General features: G+C 39.9%; 1 protein-coding gene across 1 annotated transcript in view; it reads left to right on the forward strand.

The window, feature by feature from the left end:
* The window catches only part of TAOK1 (TAO kinase 1), a 181,160-nt gene that overhangs the window by 136,816 nt on the left and 26,895 nt on the right, over positions 1–17,449 (forward strand). The window contains exons 11-17 of the mRNA XM_089683020.1: positions 4,936–5,017; positions 5,416–5,583; positions 6,149–6,352; positions 7,396–7,530; positions 8,244–8,480; positions 11,993–12,121; positions 16,289–16,492. Coding sequence (XP_089539146.1) covers positions 4,936–5,017; positions 5,416–5,583; positions 6,149–6,352; positions 7,396–7,530; positions 8,244–8,480; positions 11,993–12,121; positions 16,289–16,492 — 1,159 coding nt within the window. The remainder of the gene's footprint in view (positions 1–4,935; positions 5,018–5,415; positions 5,584–6,148; positions 6,353–7,395; positions 7,531–8,243; positions 8,481–11,992; positions 12,122–16,288; positions 16,493–17,449) is intronic.

Consider the following 17,449-nt stretch of genomic DNA (forward strand, 5'->3'; position numbering starts at 1 on the left):
AACACACATGAGGTGCAAAAAGGCATGGAAAGCCAAGATACCAGCAGAAATCTATTAGAAAGCAATCCTGCCCCTTTTCAGTGTAAATTAATATCAGCTGGTTCAGTCTCAATTGATGGCCTATAAAAAGGTGTCTCGTTACCAAGGTATCACAAAAGAAACATGTCATGATGGGTAAAAGCAAAGAGCTCTTTCAAGACCTTTGCAACCTTATAGTTGCAAAACATACTGATAGCATTGGTTACACTACAGAAGGATATCTAAATTTCTGAATGTTCCAGTGAGCACTGATGGGGCCATAATCCAGAAGTGGAAAGAACATAATTTCATCATAACCTGGCCACGATCAGGTGCTCCTCGCAAGATTTCTGACAGAGGAGTGAATAGAATTATCAGAAGAGTGGTCCAAGAGCCAAGGACCACTTGTGGAAAGCTTCAGAAAGACCTGGAATTAGCACGTACAATTGTTTAGAAGAAAACAATAAGTAATGCACTAAAGTGTTGTGGCCTGTATGCATGCTCACCACACAAGACTCCATTGCTGAAGGAAAAGCTTGTTGAAGCTCATTTAAAGTTTGCTGCACAACATTTAGACAAACCTGTGAATTACTGGAAGTCTGGTCAGATTAGACAAAAATTGGACTCTTTGCCATAATACACACCATATTTGGAGGTCTAATGGCACTGCACATCACCCCAAAAACACCATACCAACAGTGAAGTTTGAAAGTGGGAACATCATGGTGTGGGGCTGTTTTTCAGCATACGGTACTGGCAAACTTCATATTATTGAAGGAAGGATGAATGGAAAAGACAATGATCTCAAACACAAAGCCAAGAAAACTCTCAATTGGTTTCAAAGAAAGAAAATAAAGCTGCTAGAATGGCCCAGCCAATCTCCTGACTTAAATCCAATAGAAAATCTATGGAAAGAACTGAAGATCAGAGTTCATAAAAGAGGCCCACGGAACCTTCAAAATTTGAAGACTGATTGTGTGGATGAATGGGCTAAAATCACACCTAAACTAATGCGTGCAACTAGCTGCTCCATACAGGAGGCATCTTGATTTTGTCATTACCAACAAAAGATTTTGTACGAAGTATTAAATAAATTTCAGTTAGCGTGTTCATTACTTTTCCTGGTGTCATTCCATTTTTCTACACATAACTTAATTTCTGAACTTATTTGTTTTGGTTTCTTTGTATGTATGGATTGCATGGGTTGTTACCGATTTATATGGTGAAAATTTCTTGTCAATAGCACCTTTTAGAAATATATATATACTGAGAAAATTGGTGACACGTTCAATACTTACTTTACCTGCTCTATGTGAGCTGTTTTACCCTCCAGAGGATTTGCTCTCTCAATTTAGTATTGACATTTACACATCCCAGTCAAACAGCAAATGCTGGTTGGTGGCCTCACTTTTCTCCATTGCAGTTAAGTGATACAGCTTTGTCACCTGCCTGCACCCAGCCTGTGATTAGACCGTTAAAATGGTTGTAAACCCGTACGTATACCCAGTGAAGTGACTAGCATTAGGTGATACACAGAGATGAAAAAAATCTGCCTCCGCTGTATATCTGAAATCATTTCTTCTGTAGATCGTTCTGAGCACACAGAGGAAAGGATTGTTTGCAGCATCTAGCAGCAGGGGCAGGATTGATTGGAAAGAAGGAAAACCTCTCCTTCCTTTCACTCAGTATGGACAACAGGCACAACTTTGGATATGAATTATTGACAGTGTGCTACAGCTCCCTCCCCATCACCGTTTCACCTTTTTAACTAATGCTGACAACAGAGGAACCAGGCAGCAGAGAGAAATCACTGGTGCTTTGGAGAGAGGCAAGTATATAGTTTAGAAGCATGTGTTTTTTTTCATATTTAACGTTTTAGGTTTACATCCACTTTAAGGAGTAGCAACAGGCTGATGAGCTTATCCCTCTGCACTTTTCTCCTGCCAGCGTGCTCCTTGCCACCACATGCAATTATTAAAAGATAAATCAATAAAAACACTTTTATATCTTGATTTATTGCTGCCCTTCTATTTCTTTCAATATAGCTTTCCTATAACCAGGGTGTCCCTAGGCAGGTAGCGGGGGTGCACGCCGCATCGGGTGACACCTTTTGTACGGGGGTTTCACCAGACCCGCTTCACCAGGGGCGGACTGACCAAGGGCCCGGGTTCACTACAGGGCCCCATGAGAGGCTCAGTCCGTCCCTGTATGTTCCGCTGCTGAAATAAGCAAGCATTGAGGGGACGGACAGTGAGGCAGGCACTTCGGACACCTCTCATCCTCGGCGTTTCAGCAGAGGGGTGGGTCCACATACCTGCCACTGGGGCTGAAGTCGGACAGCTGGAGGGGCAGGCAGAGTATGCAGCAGGTCAGTGTGTAATCCCCCAACCCTGGTGACAGCACTGCAGCTTCATGTAGTAGGTAGGGGGAGAGAGAGTAGGTGGGGGGGGGGGGGGGGGGAGGGGGTGTCACCAAGTGTTCCCGCACCGGGTGACACCAACCTTAGGGACGCCACTACCTATAACACATACTGTTACAGCTGTTCTCCAGAATACTAGAACTTAGTGAGTGTACTCCAAACGTAGTGAGTGTTCATTATGTGCACAGACATTACATCATTGTCTTTTCTTTACAGCAGGAACACGGTATAATGTTAACTAGATGAGTGGCAAGTCACTGCGATTCCTAGCTGTGTGAACGAACCTGACAGAATGTTTACCTTCCAGCTATGCCTGTGTGTAGCCTCCAACAGAAAGAAGCATGGCTGTGCAGAATGGCTCCTATGGGTTGCTGAAGCATTTTCCTCACAGTATTTAACTAATGAGCCCACTAGAATTTTATATTCCCAACAAACCCACCTTGTTTCTGATTAATATTCCATCTGCTGGCAGTAGCATTGTGTTTTGCTTAATAAGAAGATTTACATCTTGAGAATGATTGGGATGAGCAGTGATAATAGTCTAAGCAGTACATTTGCTTCACACTTGATGGCTCTTCCACGTGTGCACTCAGTTCTCAGTGTGGAATTACATTGTCGATTTGTGGAAGCTGGCAGGATCCCGAATCGGTGTGAACATGTGATATCTCCTCTACAACCTCAGTCAGAGTACATGCATGGCATTTTATTTTCTTTGGTTCTCTTTCTGGTCACCACCCAGTAACTGAGCAGTCTCCATTGAACTGTGGTTGGTATGCTGGCAGCTAGCCCAGCCTGTTCCTGCAAGTGTGATAAAAAAAACGTACCTTGGCTTATGTCATAACATCCCAAAGCTGTGCCTTACAAAAGTGGTAACCCTTACAAAGCTGTAATGTATAGATAAAGCTGTGACTTTTTTTTTATTTAAGCAGTAACAAAGGTCCTAGCTCTTTCCCTGCAATCCCTTTTCCCTTCTGATTAAAATGTGGGTATAAAAGCACATTTCCAGCCAAAATGGTTTGATTTTACCACTGAGTTTTTGCTGAACCTTGGGAGCTTTGTATAGAGATCTTCACTCTGCCCCGCTATGGCTGTGACATGACAATCTCAGCATAAGCCAAGCAAAAGTTCTCTTCTACTTCAGTGAGCTCTCTGTATTTGCTATTTAGGCTTCATGCACTGCCCTTAAAAAAAATTGCTGCTTCTACTGGAATTTTGTGTTTTGCCTGTAGAAGCAGCTCAATGTATCCTATATGTCCATGCACATTAGGATGTTTAGCGGCATATTTTAAGCTCAGCATTTAGAGGCAGAAAAAAATAACACTTCTGACTTGTGTTTTTGAGAGGTTTCTGGCAGAAAAAAATGCTAAATGCTCCTAAACGGCTGTACAAAAACACTCGTATATGAGCGTTCTTTTGTTTTGTTTTTTTTTCTGCCAAAATAACTGGCGGTTTTTTTTTTTTTTTTTAAAGCCCAGTGTGCTTGGACCCTTAGAATCCACTAGCAGAGGCAGGGCACGGAAATGAGACATCACTCCCTTAATCGGTTACTAGCTTCTCAAACACCTTGAGGTTTGTCAATAAACAAACCTCTTGTGCTTCGAATTTGTCAAGCTATTTCCTTCTAGGTGCATGCGTTCTGCACACACAGAATTTTTTTTTTTCTAAGATATGAACATTGTTTAATAAAATAGTGATACATGTTATTTTTTTAATGTGAAACATTTTTCTTACTATTTCATTTGTCAAAAAAAAAGTCCAAGCACAGGGTATTTGTGAAGTACCAAATAAAACTAGAAAAGCTACAATTTCTGGGGAAATTGTGTGAAGTGTTCTTTCCTCCACCAGTAGTCTACAACTGGAGTGGGCAGAGTAACTGGGTGGAGTGGCTTGAAAATGAGAGAGTGATGGCAGTTTAGAAATCATGTCCTGATTTTTCAGCTCACACTCTAGCTTTTGTCAGCTCCCACTCTAGTTTTGAACATTCCGCCACTCATTCCTATGGGACCAATTTCACCACAAAAACGCCGATATTTCGTGAACCATTCGGCGAAACGTTCCAGAAAATAATAGCACACCAATCGGGAACAATCCGCACGTTTCGGTATATTACTGTCTATGTAGTGTAAAAACTGTGGGAGGCGTTAGAGTGGTAAATTTGGCTATAATAAGAATATATATGTGAGATAACAGTAAGTGGTCTTGCCATGCAAGAACATTTAACAAAAAAAATGAGTCCTAGAGGTATCAAATTAACTGCTAAATTTAGTCCGAGCACCTGCACAATGGTGCACAGGCATCTACTGGTCCTAAAGGTGTTACAATATCTCTTGTCCAAAAGGTACATTAATTACAGAATGCAGCATTTCAAATCTATAGCATGATGGATTTTATGTGAACATATTTCAGATGATATATATTGTCACTTATAATTTTCTGTTGATGAGAATATCCTGTGACTACTTCAATACAAATCTATGTGCTCTCTCTTTATATTAAAGGTCTGACTACTTCAGAAACTTTGTGGACTCTTGTCTGCAGAAAATCCCTCAAGACAGGCCAACATCAGATGAGCTGCTTAAGGTCAGTGACTTTCATTGTGTGGTATGTTTGTGAGTAGGGTGAATAATCTCTAATTATAATTGTTGATCTGTAGGTTAGGTTCATAACAGTTGCCTTTATTGCATTCTGGATGCAGTGTGTACTATACTTACTGACCAGTCATTAACAACTGTATGCACACATACAGGAGCTTGTAATAATGCATCCAGAGCTCAGCAACGTCTGGATGTCCATATACAGTTTTGATGGTATATTTGTAAACATTTTCCCATATAAGTGTTGTTGCCCATAGTACACTCAATGTAAATGTTTTCTAAAGAGGATATAAATATAGCATTGTTTGTCTGTTTTTTTTCTTTTCAAGATGTGGTGTGTTATGAGTCAATCTTTCTTATGTTTTATAATATGTTTTATTACAGCACATGTTTGCTTTGCGTGAACGACCAGAAACAGTGTTAATTGACCTGATCCAGAGGACAAAGGATGCAGTCAGAGAGTTGGATAACCTACAATACCGTAAAATGAAGAAGCTGCTTTTCCAGGAGGCCCACAATGGACCTGCTGTGGAAACTCAAGAGGAGGAAGAGGTATGAGACCCATTCTTAGTGCTCTGCCATACACTACTGCAAACACATTTTACTTGGCATTTTACAGTATATTCAACTTTGACCATGCAAATGAAAAATGCCTATCTCAGGATCACTTTGTACTGGTGTGTGAAATTAAATTGGCCTTTGTGGTCTAATAGCAGCTAGTCATACTAAAGTCTTGTCTTTCACCCCCCCCCCCCCTTAAAAATAATATGTTATCCTTACCTTCTCTGTGCAGTGGTTTTGCACAGAGCAGCCTGGATCCTCCTCTTCTACCCCCCCCCCCCCATTACTAGCTGTAATGAACACCTCCTATAACACTTCATTTCTTGGTCATGTGATTATAACTCAGTGTGGGACCCACAGCACCTCCATACTCCATCTTTGATTCGCAATGCCTACCTAATCAACCGAAGCAGACTTTATTTTAACTATGGTTTAGGTTTTACCTTTTTCCTTCCTGTTAAAATTGTACTTTTTGCACTTGATTTTATGTTCTATTTGTGATGGTGTATGAGTGGTGGAAAGGTCTTCTCATGACACTGCTTGATATCCTTCTTAGGAGCAAGAGCATGGAGTTGGCAGAACAGGAACAGTGAACAGCATCGGCAGTAACCAGTCTATTCCAAGCATGTCCATTAGTGCCAGTAGCCAAAGCAGTAGTGTGAATAGTCTTCCGGATGCCTCAGATGACAAGAGTGAGTTGGACATGATGGAAGGAGATCATACTGTGATGTCAAACAGCTCCGTCATCCATTTAAAACCTGTGAGTATTTACTGATTGAATAAATCAGTCTGTGGCTTTTTGATACAGTATATGTGTACAAAACAGTAAGTATCTGTTCTGAATGTTTAAATATAACTGAAAGACAAGGATTTGCAGAATTAACAATATTGAAAGTACCAGTATATATATAATACTTTAGGTTATTAAACTGCAACCTGAACTTCATCACCGTTGCCCCCTTGATATCAGGTGATATTTGCCTAGAAGTAGCTACTGGCTTGCTCCGGTCCCAGCACGGTCACATCGTGATGGTAGGAGCTGTGTAGAGGCAGATATGCTCATTGCATTTGTGTCTGAACTACTGTTTTATTATGACCGGGCATATTTTTAGCTGATTAGGCTTTAGGTCGTTTTGGGAGTGGAAAAAGGGGGAGTGTTGGGTTTTTCTTTGCTTTACCGCATTGAAGCAGTGTTTTCTAATAAATAACAAGTATCTTTTCCATGAACTCTAGGTTATGTTCTCTGTCATTTTCATCAGTTTTCATCCTTTTTGATCATTTTTGTTTCTGTATTCCTCAGCCATTCACTTGTCTTTTCTCCATCAAAAAGATGTGGAACAGTCAAATGTGAAAAGCCTCAGGGAAACCACTGCCATTCCCAGTAGGTTGTTTTTAACAATGGATTTAAGGATAATTACATTTAGATGAGCTTTCTTTATAAAGGTTTTTGCTTTACACATAGAATAATCCAGTCCACACCCAAAGGTGCCAAAGTTCTTGAGGTTTTTATGTTATTACACCTCCCTTCAATGGTGTCGGGTGAGCAGATTGAGCACTGCACAATCAGGTGCATTTTATACTGAGACCGGCCTGCTTCCAGTGGACAGGTAGTAATACTATGGTTATCTGCAACCAGGATCTGGTTCTTGGGTTCTGCAGTGTGATCTATATTTTATCTTCTATCTTCAATTAGTTGATGTGTTGGACATTGTGATAGTTTTGGTGCTTTACTACTGGAGTCAACATGTCAGAAAGTAAAATTTCTCTTTTGAACTTTACTAATGTTTCCTGTTTAATATTAAGGAGGAAGAAAATTACCCAGAGGAATCTGAACCTAGAGCCCGACCATCAGAGCCACAGTCTCCTCCCCAGGTCTCTCGTCACAAGTCTCATTATCGCAACAGAGAGCACTTTGCCACCATTCGTACTGCCTCATTGGTAGGTTCATTTTTTTGGTATCAATATCTGAAGGCATAATAGTGTTTTGTTTTTTTTTGAGTGAGGACCTCTGTCAGGTCTTCATTCCTTTTGCATCTACACTGTGAAGATTTGCTTTCATTTCCTGTCCTGTAGATTAAGGAGAATCCCGTCTTGTTCCAGTTGTCACTGGAACACCTGTCTATCATGAAATTTTCTCTTTACTTTTTTCCTAATGACAGCTATAAATTTGTAGACATCCATTCACTTTCTATCATTACCAGTACCTAGGACAAAATCAAGAATAATTCTTTCTAAATGGGTATAAGAAAGAAATGTAACCCTAACAGAGATTCTAACTGCCCCCCCTTCCTGTCCAAAACTAGAATATATATACTTAAATGCACCACAAATTGTAGATGGACTTATATTAAGATTGTAATGTATATGGTCACCCTGACATTTTTAGCTTGAGATTGTATAAAGGCCATGTTATATTCACTTGACTAGTAAGATGCAATACTCTTTCAAAGGTTTAGGGTTGAGGAGGTTATGCAGAAATCTTTCTACTGTTTCTTTTCAACATAGAATTTTCCTTATGCAGCGATGTTGTTGGTCAAGGAGTCTTTGAAAAAAAGCAGCAATTACACTGACCATATTCTAAAATAAATCCGGTTTAAAAATAAATGAATATGATAAGAAAACCAAATGTTGTTCCATTCTGTCTTCTTCAGGTGACGAGGCAAATACAGGAACATGAGCAAGACTCAGAGCTTCGAGAACAGATGTCTGGATACAAGCGCATGAGGCGGCAGCATCAAAAGCAACTGATGGCACTGGAAAACAAGCTAAAGGCCGAGATGGACGAACACCGGCTCCGACTAGACAAAGATTTGGAAACTCAACGTAACAACTTTGCAGCAGAAATGGAAAAACTTATTAAAAAACACCAAGCGGCTATGGACAAAGAGGTGAGCCAGTAGGAGTCTGAACTTTCCAACAGTATTAAACTGAAAACCAAACATTTATTATTACAGTTTACCAATTCTTAGAAGTGATGGATGTATTTATTTTCTATTTTTGGCTTTCTTACTTCTATTTCCACCTGGTGATCCAGCCAGCAAATCTATTTTTCAAAAAAAACAAGCTCTCCAGCAGAATGCATCAGTTACATGGATGAGACAAACCATTTAACACTAGCAGGGGTGCTTGCAATGACCAGTTTATGTAAAATCTTTACCCAAAAGAAAAAAAAACTGCTGTAACTGCTTACAAAATAGTACCAGGAGTTCAGCGAACCTGGAGTTCGACTGACAATGCTGCTGTCCAAAGGTGCCCCCTGTACTCCATCAAGAGTTAGGGTACTCTAATACAGGAGGCGTGTTACTAGCCAGATCACCAGGTGAAAACAGAGGTTAAAAAAGCCCCAAAAAAAATTAAACTAATGCAGCCACCACATCTAATGATTGGTAAGCTGCAATATAATACATTTTTTGTTTGGGTCTAGGGATTATTTGAGGCTACTGCAGCTTTGTATACAGTTGTGCCTAAAAGTTTGCATACCCTTGTAGAGTTTGTACAGTATGTGCCATTTTTGAAGAACACCTGAGTGAGCAGGCAAAGCACATTTCTTTTATTTCTTATGGGATTCTTTTATTTCTTATGGGATTCATATAAAATTGTATGTCATAACCGATGGCACAATCATAAAACAAAACATGGCCGGAAGTAAACCAATTAAGTGACTCCCCATCTGCATACCTTAATACTGTTCATTGCCCCATTTATCATCAATGACCGTGTGCAGTCTATGGTAATAGTTGTCTGAGTCCCTGAATTCTTGCAGGCATCTTGGCAAAATGCCTCCAGGTCATGCAAAGTCTTTGGTCGTCTTGCATGACCTGCAGCATTTTAGATCTCCCCAGAGTGGCTTGATGACATTAAGGTCAGGAGACTAGGATGGCTACACCAGAACTTTCACCTTTTTCTGCTGTAAGCACTGGAGAGTCAACTTGGCCTTGTGGTTAGGGTCATTGTCATGCTGGAATGTCCATGCGCAGCTTTCGTGTAGAAAACAAATTGTTTGCCGGTATTTTCTAATAACATGCTGCATTCATTTTGCCATCAATTTTCACAAGATTCCCCGTGCCTTTTAGAGCTCACACACTCCCAGTACATCAGTGATCCACAACCATACTTCATAGTGGGGATGGTATTCTTGTTGACCCCTCTCCAAACATAGCACTTATGGTTGTTGCCATAAAGCTCTATTTTGGTCTCGTCACTGCAGATTACAGTGTATCAGAAGCTGTGATGTGTCAAGGTGTTGTTGGGCATGTTGTAAACGGGAATTGGTAACTCAACCATGCAGCTCAATATTGTTCAAGTGTTTTCGTATTGTGCTCCTTGAAACAACCACACGTTTTTTTTTTTTACAGAGCATCCTGTATTTCTTCTGAGGTCACCTGTGTGGTTTTTCTTATGTCCTTAACAGTTCTTCTGGCAGTTGTGGCTGCAGTCTTTTTTGGTCATCCTGACCTTGGCTTGGTATCAAGAGATCCACAAATTTTCCACTTCTTAATAAGTGATAGAACAGTACTGACTGGCATATTCAAGGCTCTGGATATCTATTAATATCCTTTTCCGTCTTTATAAAGTTCCGTTACCTTGTTACACAGGTCTTTTGACAGTTATTTTCTGCTCCCCATGACTCAGTATCTAGCCTGCTTAGTGCTAACAAACTCATTGACTATTTATACACTGACACTAATTGCAATTTAAAAAGCCACAGATGTTGAGAATTAACCTTTTAATTGCCATTTTAACTTATGTTTGTCACTTTGTGTGTCTGTACCAAGGCCAACCAGGGTATGTAAACTTTTGATCTGGGCCATTTGGGTGATTTCTGCTATCGTTATGATTTAAAAAGGAGCCAAGCAACTATGTGATGATAAATGGCTTCATGTGATCATTATCCTTAAATAAAAGTCTTTTTGGCATGATCAGTCATATTTTAAATATCGATGTCAAAATTTCACGATTTCTGCCAGTATGCAAAGCATACTGTAATTCAGTTTAAGGAAAAAAAAAAGTTCTGGCTGCTGTTCTTGTGTAGATTCAATTTTATGGAGAATTGTTGCTCACTTGGCCTTCTTTTGTCCTGTATACAATATTCATGGCCTTCTTTTAAGGCCATGCAGTTAAAACTAATTTTCCTCTTTCTCTCGAGTTTTTTTCTTCAAAGGACATAGAAAGAAAATGAGGTAGATAATAAGCCAATTTTATGTGCATTTTTATACACAGATAAGCATGTCTGGCAAACTGTTAAATAAGGGATTCTTGGTTGCACATATTGCAAGGTGTGCTGTGCTTTATCTGATGTTATATTTAATTATTGGGTATTTTTAGTGCTTGTAGCTTAAAGTGCAATTTAAAAATACAAATTTCTTACCTTTTCTAGTTGTTTTTTTGAAGCAGGTTTATAAATAGGACTCCATAGGCAGCTTGTATTGTTCAAAATGGTTTCCAGTGTGCAATTAGGTGACAGGTGTATGGGCAGTTTTTAAAAAATGAACTAACATGCAATGTACAGCCCTAGACTTAAGAACTTTAACCCTTTGTTGGGACAGTGTGCACGTCTAGTTTACAACTGACACTGAAGATCTGCCATCACAGTACAGACAGTGGTTAACTTAAAGCGAAGCTCCACCAAAAAAGGGAAGTTCTGCTTTAAGCCTTTGTCCCCTGCTCCCTATTAAGGATTGGCACCTTTCGGAAGCGGAGAGGGAGCGGGTTCCTGAATTTGACAGGTACTCGCTCCCACTTCCTCTGCGATCACCTTGACGATCGGAAGCGGAAGTTGTCAACCGCCCCCCCACCCCCGCCCTCCCTGTAGTCTTCTGGGACACGTGACAGGTCCCAGAAGAGTACGGGGCCATTCACAAAATGCAGCGCTTCTAGCGCGTGCACAGTGGGTACCCGGCTGTGAAGCCGCAAGCTGTCACAGCCGGGTGCCCACACTGAAGATGCTGCAGCCAGGGAGAGAAGACGGCTAGTGAAACCAGCGGTGGTCCGAGGGACAGGTAAGTGTCTGTGTTTTAAAGGTCAGCAGCTACAGTTTTTGTAGCTGCTGACTTTTATTTATTTTTTTTCAGGTGGAACTCCACTTTAACTCCATAGCCCTTTCCTTAGAATGACACATTGGGGAAAAGCGAAGTAGGAATTTCCATGGAAACGCATAACAAATATAAAGTAGGGGTTATTGAATTTTAGCTGCGGAAGTGGAAATACACTTTAATGTATGACATCGAAACCTAGTACTAATGTGCCCATGATTGAGAATTAACTGATATTACTTTTGTCTGTGAGTTACGATAATGCTGATTTAATGTATGAGACCTTAAAGAATAACAATGTTCCCCATATATGTTTGTTTTAAAGCCATAAGACACTATCTGATTGATTGTATGTGTTTTTGTAACAGTTAAAGCTGATGGCTAATGAAGAAAAGAAGTTCCAGCAGCACATTCAGGCTCAACAGAAGAAAGAGCTGAATAGCTTCTTAGAGTCACAGAAACGTGAATATAAGCTGCGCAAAGAACAGCTAAAAGAGGTATGCTTTACATCAGTGGTGGTCACTGTACTAGATTTAGGAGCCCTCACTTGCAATACCTCATGTAGTTGAAGGGCCACATATACTAATTGGCACATGAAATGTTGATGTCCAGAACTGCACAAATGCTATAAAGGAATCGGGGATTGCAGAGATGCTGTGTAAGTAACGGTCAGACTTCAAACTTGCTGTAGGAAACAGAGACTGTCAGCATATTACAAGAGACAGATCACTGTCTTTACAACCCCATTTACTGTGCTTACAGACAGTCCACTTAATTAGTCTCTCCACATTTGGTGTTCCCTACAGCAAATTACAACATAATAGACGCAAAAAAGCATGTGTAAAAATAGAAAAGGCAATTTGACGGCATAGTGAAGAGGTAAGGCATTTAAAAAAAAAACTATTCAAACCATTTCCCAGACAAGGTTGGTGCAGTGAATGTTTCCCTTAGCATGCCTGGATTCTGTTTCTGGTAGTGTAGATGCCATGGTATGGAGCAGCAGCACTGGTAGTGTGCAAATGTAGTACCACCCGAGCATGTCCCAGTGCAGACTGAGAGGGGACATTGCCAGGTTTTCTCTGAGTCACAGGTCACTTGACAGAGACAAAAGGAAAGTTTAGGAACATTTTATCTTCTGCTGTTCCAGACCACTTGGGTTAAGGAGGTACAATTACAATCTATGGGGTTGCAGGACATATATGCAAAGTTGAAGAGGAAGGTCTCCAGCAATTGAGCTACTATGGAAATCTGATAGCTGACTTCCAGGGTGGTGTGTAGCAACTCCTGCTTTGGAAGGAGTATTTGTACCTGAGGTACAAATTGCTGTCAGGGTAATTATTTTCTTGTCTTTTTTCTGGCCTTATCTTTTAACCTTTTCGCTGTCAGTCATTTTTGCAGTTTTGGCACTCATTTTTAAAAAATAATTGTAAGCCTCAAGATTATTTACAACCTCCAATAGTATATATTTTATGAAAGCCGACAAACCGGAGAATAGAGCCCCATTCACATTTCGCTTAGTAGAAATGTGCATTCCTGCTCATTTTTTTTTTCCCTGTCTTACAAAGGACAGCATGTTCATTTGAATGGGTTGCCCCTTGCACCTTTGTCACTCCAAAGAAGCTCAAGAACCAAATTTGTCCCTGACCCAGCCACATTTTTTTACACAAGTTTGTCACAAGTTTTGTGGTGGCAGTCCAAATTTCATGTTCTATATTCACACAGGCGTTTATTAAGTTGCAAAATTTCAATACAAAATTACCCAAAAGTTAATTTTAGAGCACATAAATGTGATATATTACTCAGAGTAGTTCTCTCTAATAGTTCTCTTTAATGTGACATTAGGGGTTTCATCAGATTACACTGAAGTCTCAATAAAGAGAATCTGTCGCAGCAAAATATCACATAAGGGACTTTTAGACCCTATGTAGTAAAAAACAAAATGTTTAGTCGGAAAAAAGGGTAATTGCACCCAAGCACTTAAACCCCCCTACCCTCAAAAAGATTTTGCACCCATCCTTACATATGAATGTAAACACGAATGTCAAGGGCACCTATGTACAAGAATATTGAATGCGGTTCAAATGTTACATATTGTCGTGCATGCCAGAGAGGCCCATTGTAACCCTATACTGAAGGGGGCTTTTAAAGCATCGCCTATGGAAATTTAGAATATTGACGTTTGTTGCTGGAAAAGTACTTGCCCACCAGAGGATTTTCCCCCCTTCCTGACCAGGCCATTTTTTGCGTTATGTCGCTGCGTTACTTTGACAATTGACAGCGCTGCACCCAAATGAAATTTACGGCCTTTTTCCCTACAAATTTAGCTTTCTTTCGGTGGTATTTGATCGCCTGTGCGGTTTTTATTTTTTGTGCTATAAAAAAAGACCAGCTATTTTGAGAAAAAATACAATATTTGTGACTTTTTGCTATTAAACATGTCCAGTAAAAAAAATTGAAATCTAATTTCATCATAAATTTAAAATGTATTCTGCTACATGTCTTTGCTTTAAAAAAAAAAAAATCCCAATACATGTAAATTAATTGGTTTACATGAAAGTTATAGTGTTTACAAATGGCGGTATATATACTGGGATTTTCTTTTTTTAATTTTTACTAGTAATGGCGGAGATCAGCAACTTATAGTGGGACTGCGGCGGGCATTCTGAGACTTGGGAGAACAGGCTTGGTGTCGCTGACATCCCCAGTGACACCAATACAGTGATCAATGCTGGAAAAAAAAAAAATAGCACTGACACTACACTAATGGTGCTGGGCAGGAAGGGGTTGACATGAGGAGCGATCAAAGGGTTAACTGTGTGCTGTTTTACTATGTGCTGTGTTGTGTGCTTCACTGTAAGCATACTACTTTGCATGGCAGTGTGCATGAGCTTGCAGGGAGGAGAACTGCACAGCCATCCAAAGCAGTGTGATTACAGTGAAGCACACTGACACCGCCCCCTAGCAAAACACTTCCTGCACACAGTTAATCCTTTGATCGCCCCTCATGTTAACCCAGTGACATTAGTCCATTAATACAGTGTCGGAGCTTTTTTTTTCTTTTTGCACTGATCACTATTGATGTCATTGGGGATGTCAGTGACACCAAGTCAGTTCCCCCCAGTTTCAGAATGTCCGCCACAGTCCCGTTATACGTCGCTGATCGCCGCCATTACTAGTAAAAATTAAAAAAAAATCCCAGTATATATACTGCCATTTTGTAAACGCTACAGCTTTCACGTAAACCAATTTATTTACACGTATTGGGATTTTTTTTTTGTTATAAAAGACATGTAGCAGAATACATTTTGGTGTAATTTTATGACAAAATTTTATTTTATTAAAATTTTTTTTACTTGACATATTAAATAGCAAAAAGTCAAAAATATTGATTTTTCTTCAGAATTGTCGGTATTTATTTTTTTTTTTATAGCACAAAAAACAAACACACATACCACCGAAAGAAAGCTCAATTCGTGGGGGAAAAAAAAGGACGTAAATTTCAATTGGGTGCAGCAATGCATGACCACGCAATTGTGAGTTAAAATAACGCAGCGGCGTAACGCAAAAAATGGCCTGGTCAGGAAGGGGGGTAAATCCTCAGGAGGGCAAGTGGTTAAAGATGAGCTAATTGTACCTTTTCGGGCAGAAGATGGACTCAAAATCTACTCCCAAACCTACTGCCAGTTTTTAGAAGACACTTTCTTCAAGCAGTGGTACAGGAAAAAGCCTGCATCTTTCAAGAAGACCATGATATTTATGCAGGACAATGCTCCGTCGTCCTAAAGATGAAAGAATAATGACATGGCCCCTTTCCTCACATGACCTAAACCCTATTGAGAACTTGTGGGCCCTTCATAAACGGGAGATTTGCAGTGAAGCAAAACCATACACCTCTCTGAACAGTTTCTGGGAGGCTGTGGTTGCTGCTGCACAAAAAGTTGATAGTCAACATATCAAGAAACTGACAGACTCCATGAATGGCTCACTTTTACATTCTTAAAATTCAGGTTTGAGGTTTAATAATATTTTGGATTGAGCAAGAGCATGCTAGTTGTTCAATAATGAAATTAATCCGCAAAAATACAACTCGCCTAATAGTTGTGCACTGTGTGTGTGTGTGTGTGTGTGTGTGTGTGTGTGTGTGTGTGTGTGTGTGTGTGTGTATATATATGTATGTGTGTATATATGCGCATGTATGCATGTATAAATTTGTGTGTGTATATATGTATGTATGTATGTGTGTGTGTGTGTATGTATGTGTGTGTGTGTGTGTATATATATATATATATATATATATGTGTATATATATATATATATGTGTGTATATATATATATATATATATATATATATATATATATATATATATATATATATATATATATATGCGCAACATAGGCTGACAGTGAGAGGGTAAGGGTTCAAGAAAAGACCTGATGCTAATGTACGTTTTTTGGTTTTTTTTGTTATTCTAAGCAGTAATACAAAATAGTACAGAAGGTAAAAGATTATTTTTTTAGTAGCAAACAATGTGTTCGAGATAATTTAGTTTAATTATTATAAGATAAGGATGTGTAGGTACGAAGTTATGAGCACTGAAATCTTGTTGAAAATACAACTCATTGCATTGTTTGGTTTTCATAGCTGACATGTGTTTCCTCACCAGGAGCTGAATGAAAACCAGAGCACTCCAAAGAAAGAGAAACAGGAATGGCTCTCAAAGCAGAAGGAAAATTTCCAGCATTTCCAAGCTGAGGAAGAAGCCAATCTTCTTCGACGTCAGAGGCAGTACCTAGAGCTGGAGTGCCGTCGGTTCAAGAGGCGAATGTTGCTTAGTAGGCATAATCTTGAGCAGGATCTAGTTAGAGAGGTAGGTTGCTGTTTAACATTGAAACAACTTTATTAACAACAGGTAAAACAAGGTACAGTGACACTACATATTGCACAATAAAGATTACATGCTCTGTAACAAGGAAACTTCCAATAAACATTTGAGAAAACGAGACATTAAACCGTGGATACAACATAGTTCAAACAGAATATCAATAGACTCAAATATTCTATGCCTTCTATGTAGAGTGATGAGAAATTCAGTGAAGGGGGGGGGGGGCGGGGTAAACGGGCACAAGCACCCCTGCTCAATCAAGTCACATAAGTAATAACTGTATGACTCCATCTGTCCCATATTGTGTTGGGGCAACCCCTATGAAAAATTAATTTCTTACACGGTAGAGTCTAGTTCACTTCAATCAACCATGCCTGAAGGACATGAACGGTTGCTTGCATCCAGTGGCATGCAACTAAGTTCTGAGCACTGAATAGGGATTAATGTAAAAGGGTGACTATTATTATTATACAGGATTTATATAGCGCCAACAGTTTGCTCAGCGCTTTACAATATAATGAGAGACAATACAGCAACAATACAGTTCAATACAAGAGGGATAGGAGGGCCCTGCTCCTCGGAGCTTACAATCTAGGAGGGAGGGGCTAGTGGTACAAAAGGTAGTAACTGTGGGGGATGGACTGGTTGGAAGAGTAAAAGATTCCATTATTATCTGAGGGCAGGATAGGCTTCCCTGAAGAGAGAGGTTTTCAGAGATCGCCTAAAAGTGAGCAGAGTAGGCGATAGTCTGATAAATTGGGGTAGAGAGTTCCAGAGGATGGGGAAGCTCTGGAGAAGTCCTGGAGACTAGCATGGGAGGAGGAGACAAGGGAGCTAGAGAGCAGGAGGTCTTGCGAGGAGCGAGAGTACGGTTTGGGTGATATTTAGAGACAAGATCGGTGATGTAATTTGGGGCAGAGTTCTAAATGGCTTTATACATTA

The sequence above is a fragment of the Staurois parvus genome, unplaced genomic scaffold (assembly GCF_062004578.1).
Source record: "Staurois parvus isolate SC_StPar_1 unplaced genomic scaffold, SC_StPar_1.0 ptg000299l, whole genome shotgun sequence".
NCBI lineage: Eukaryota > Metazoa > Chordata > Amphibia > Anura > Ranidae > Staurois > Staurois parvus.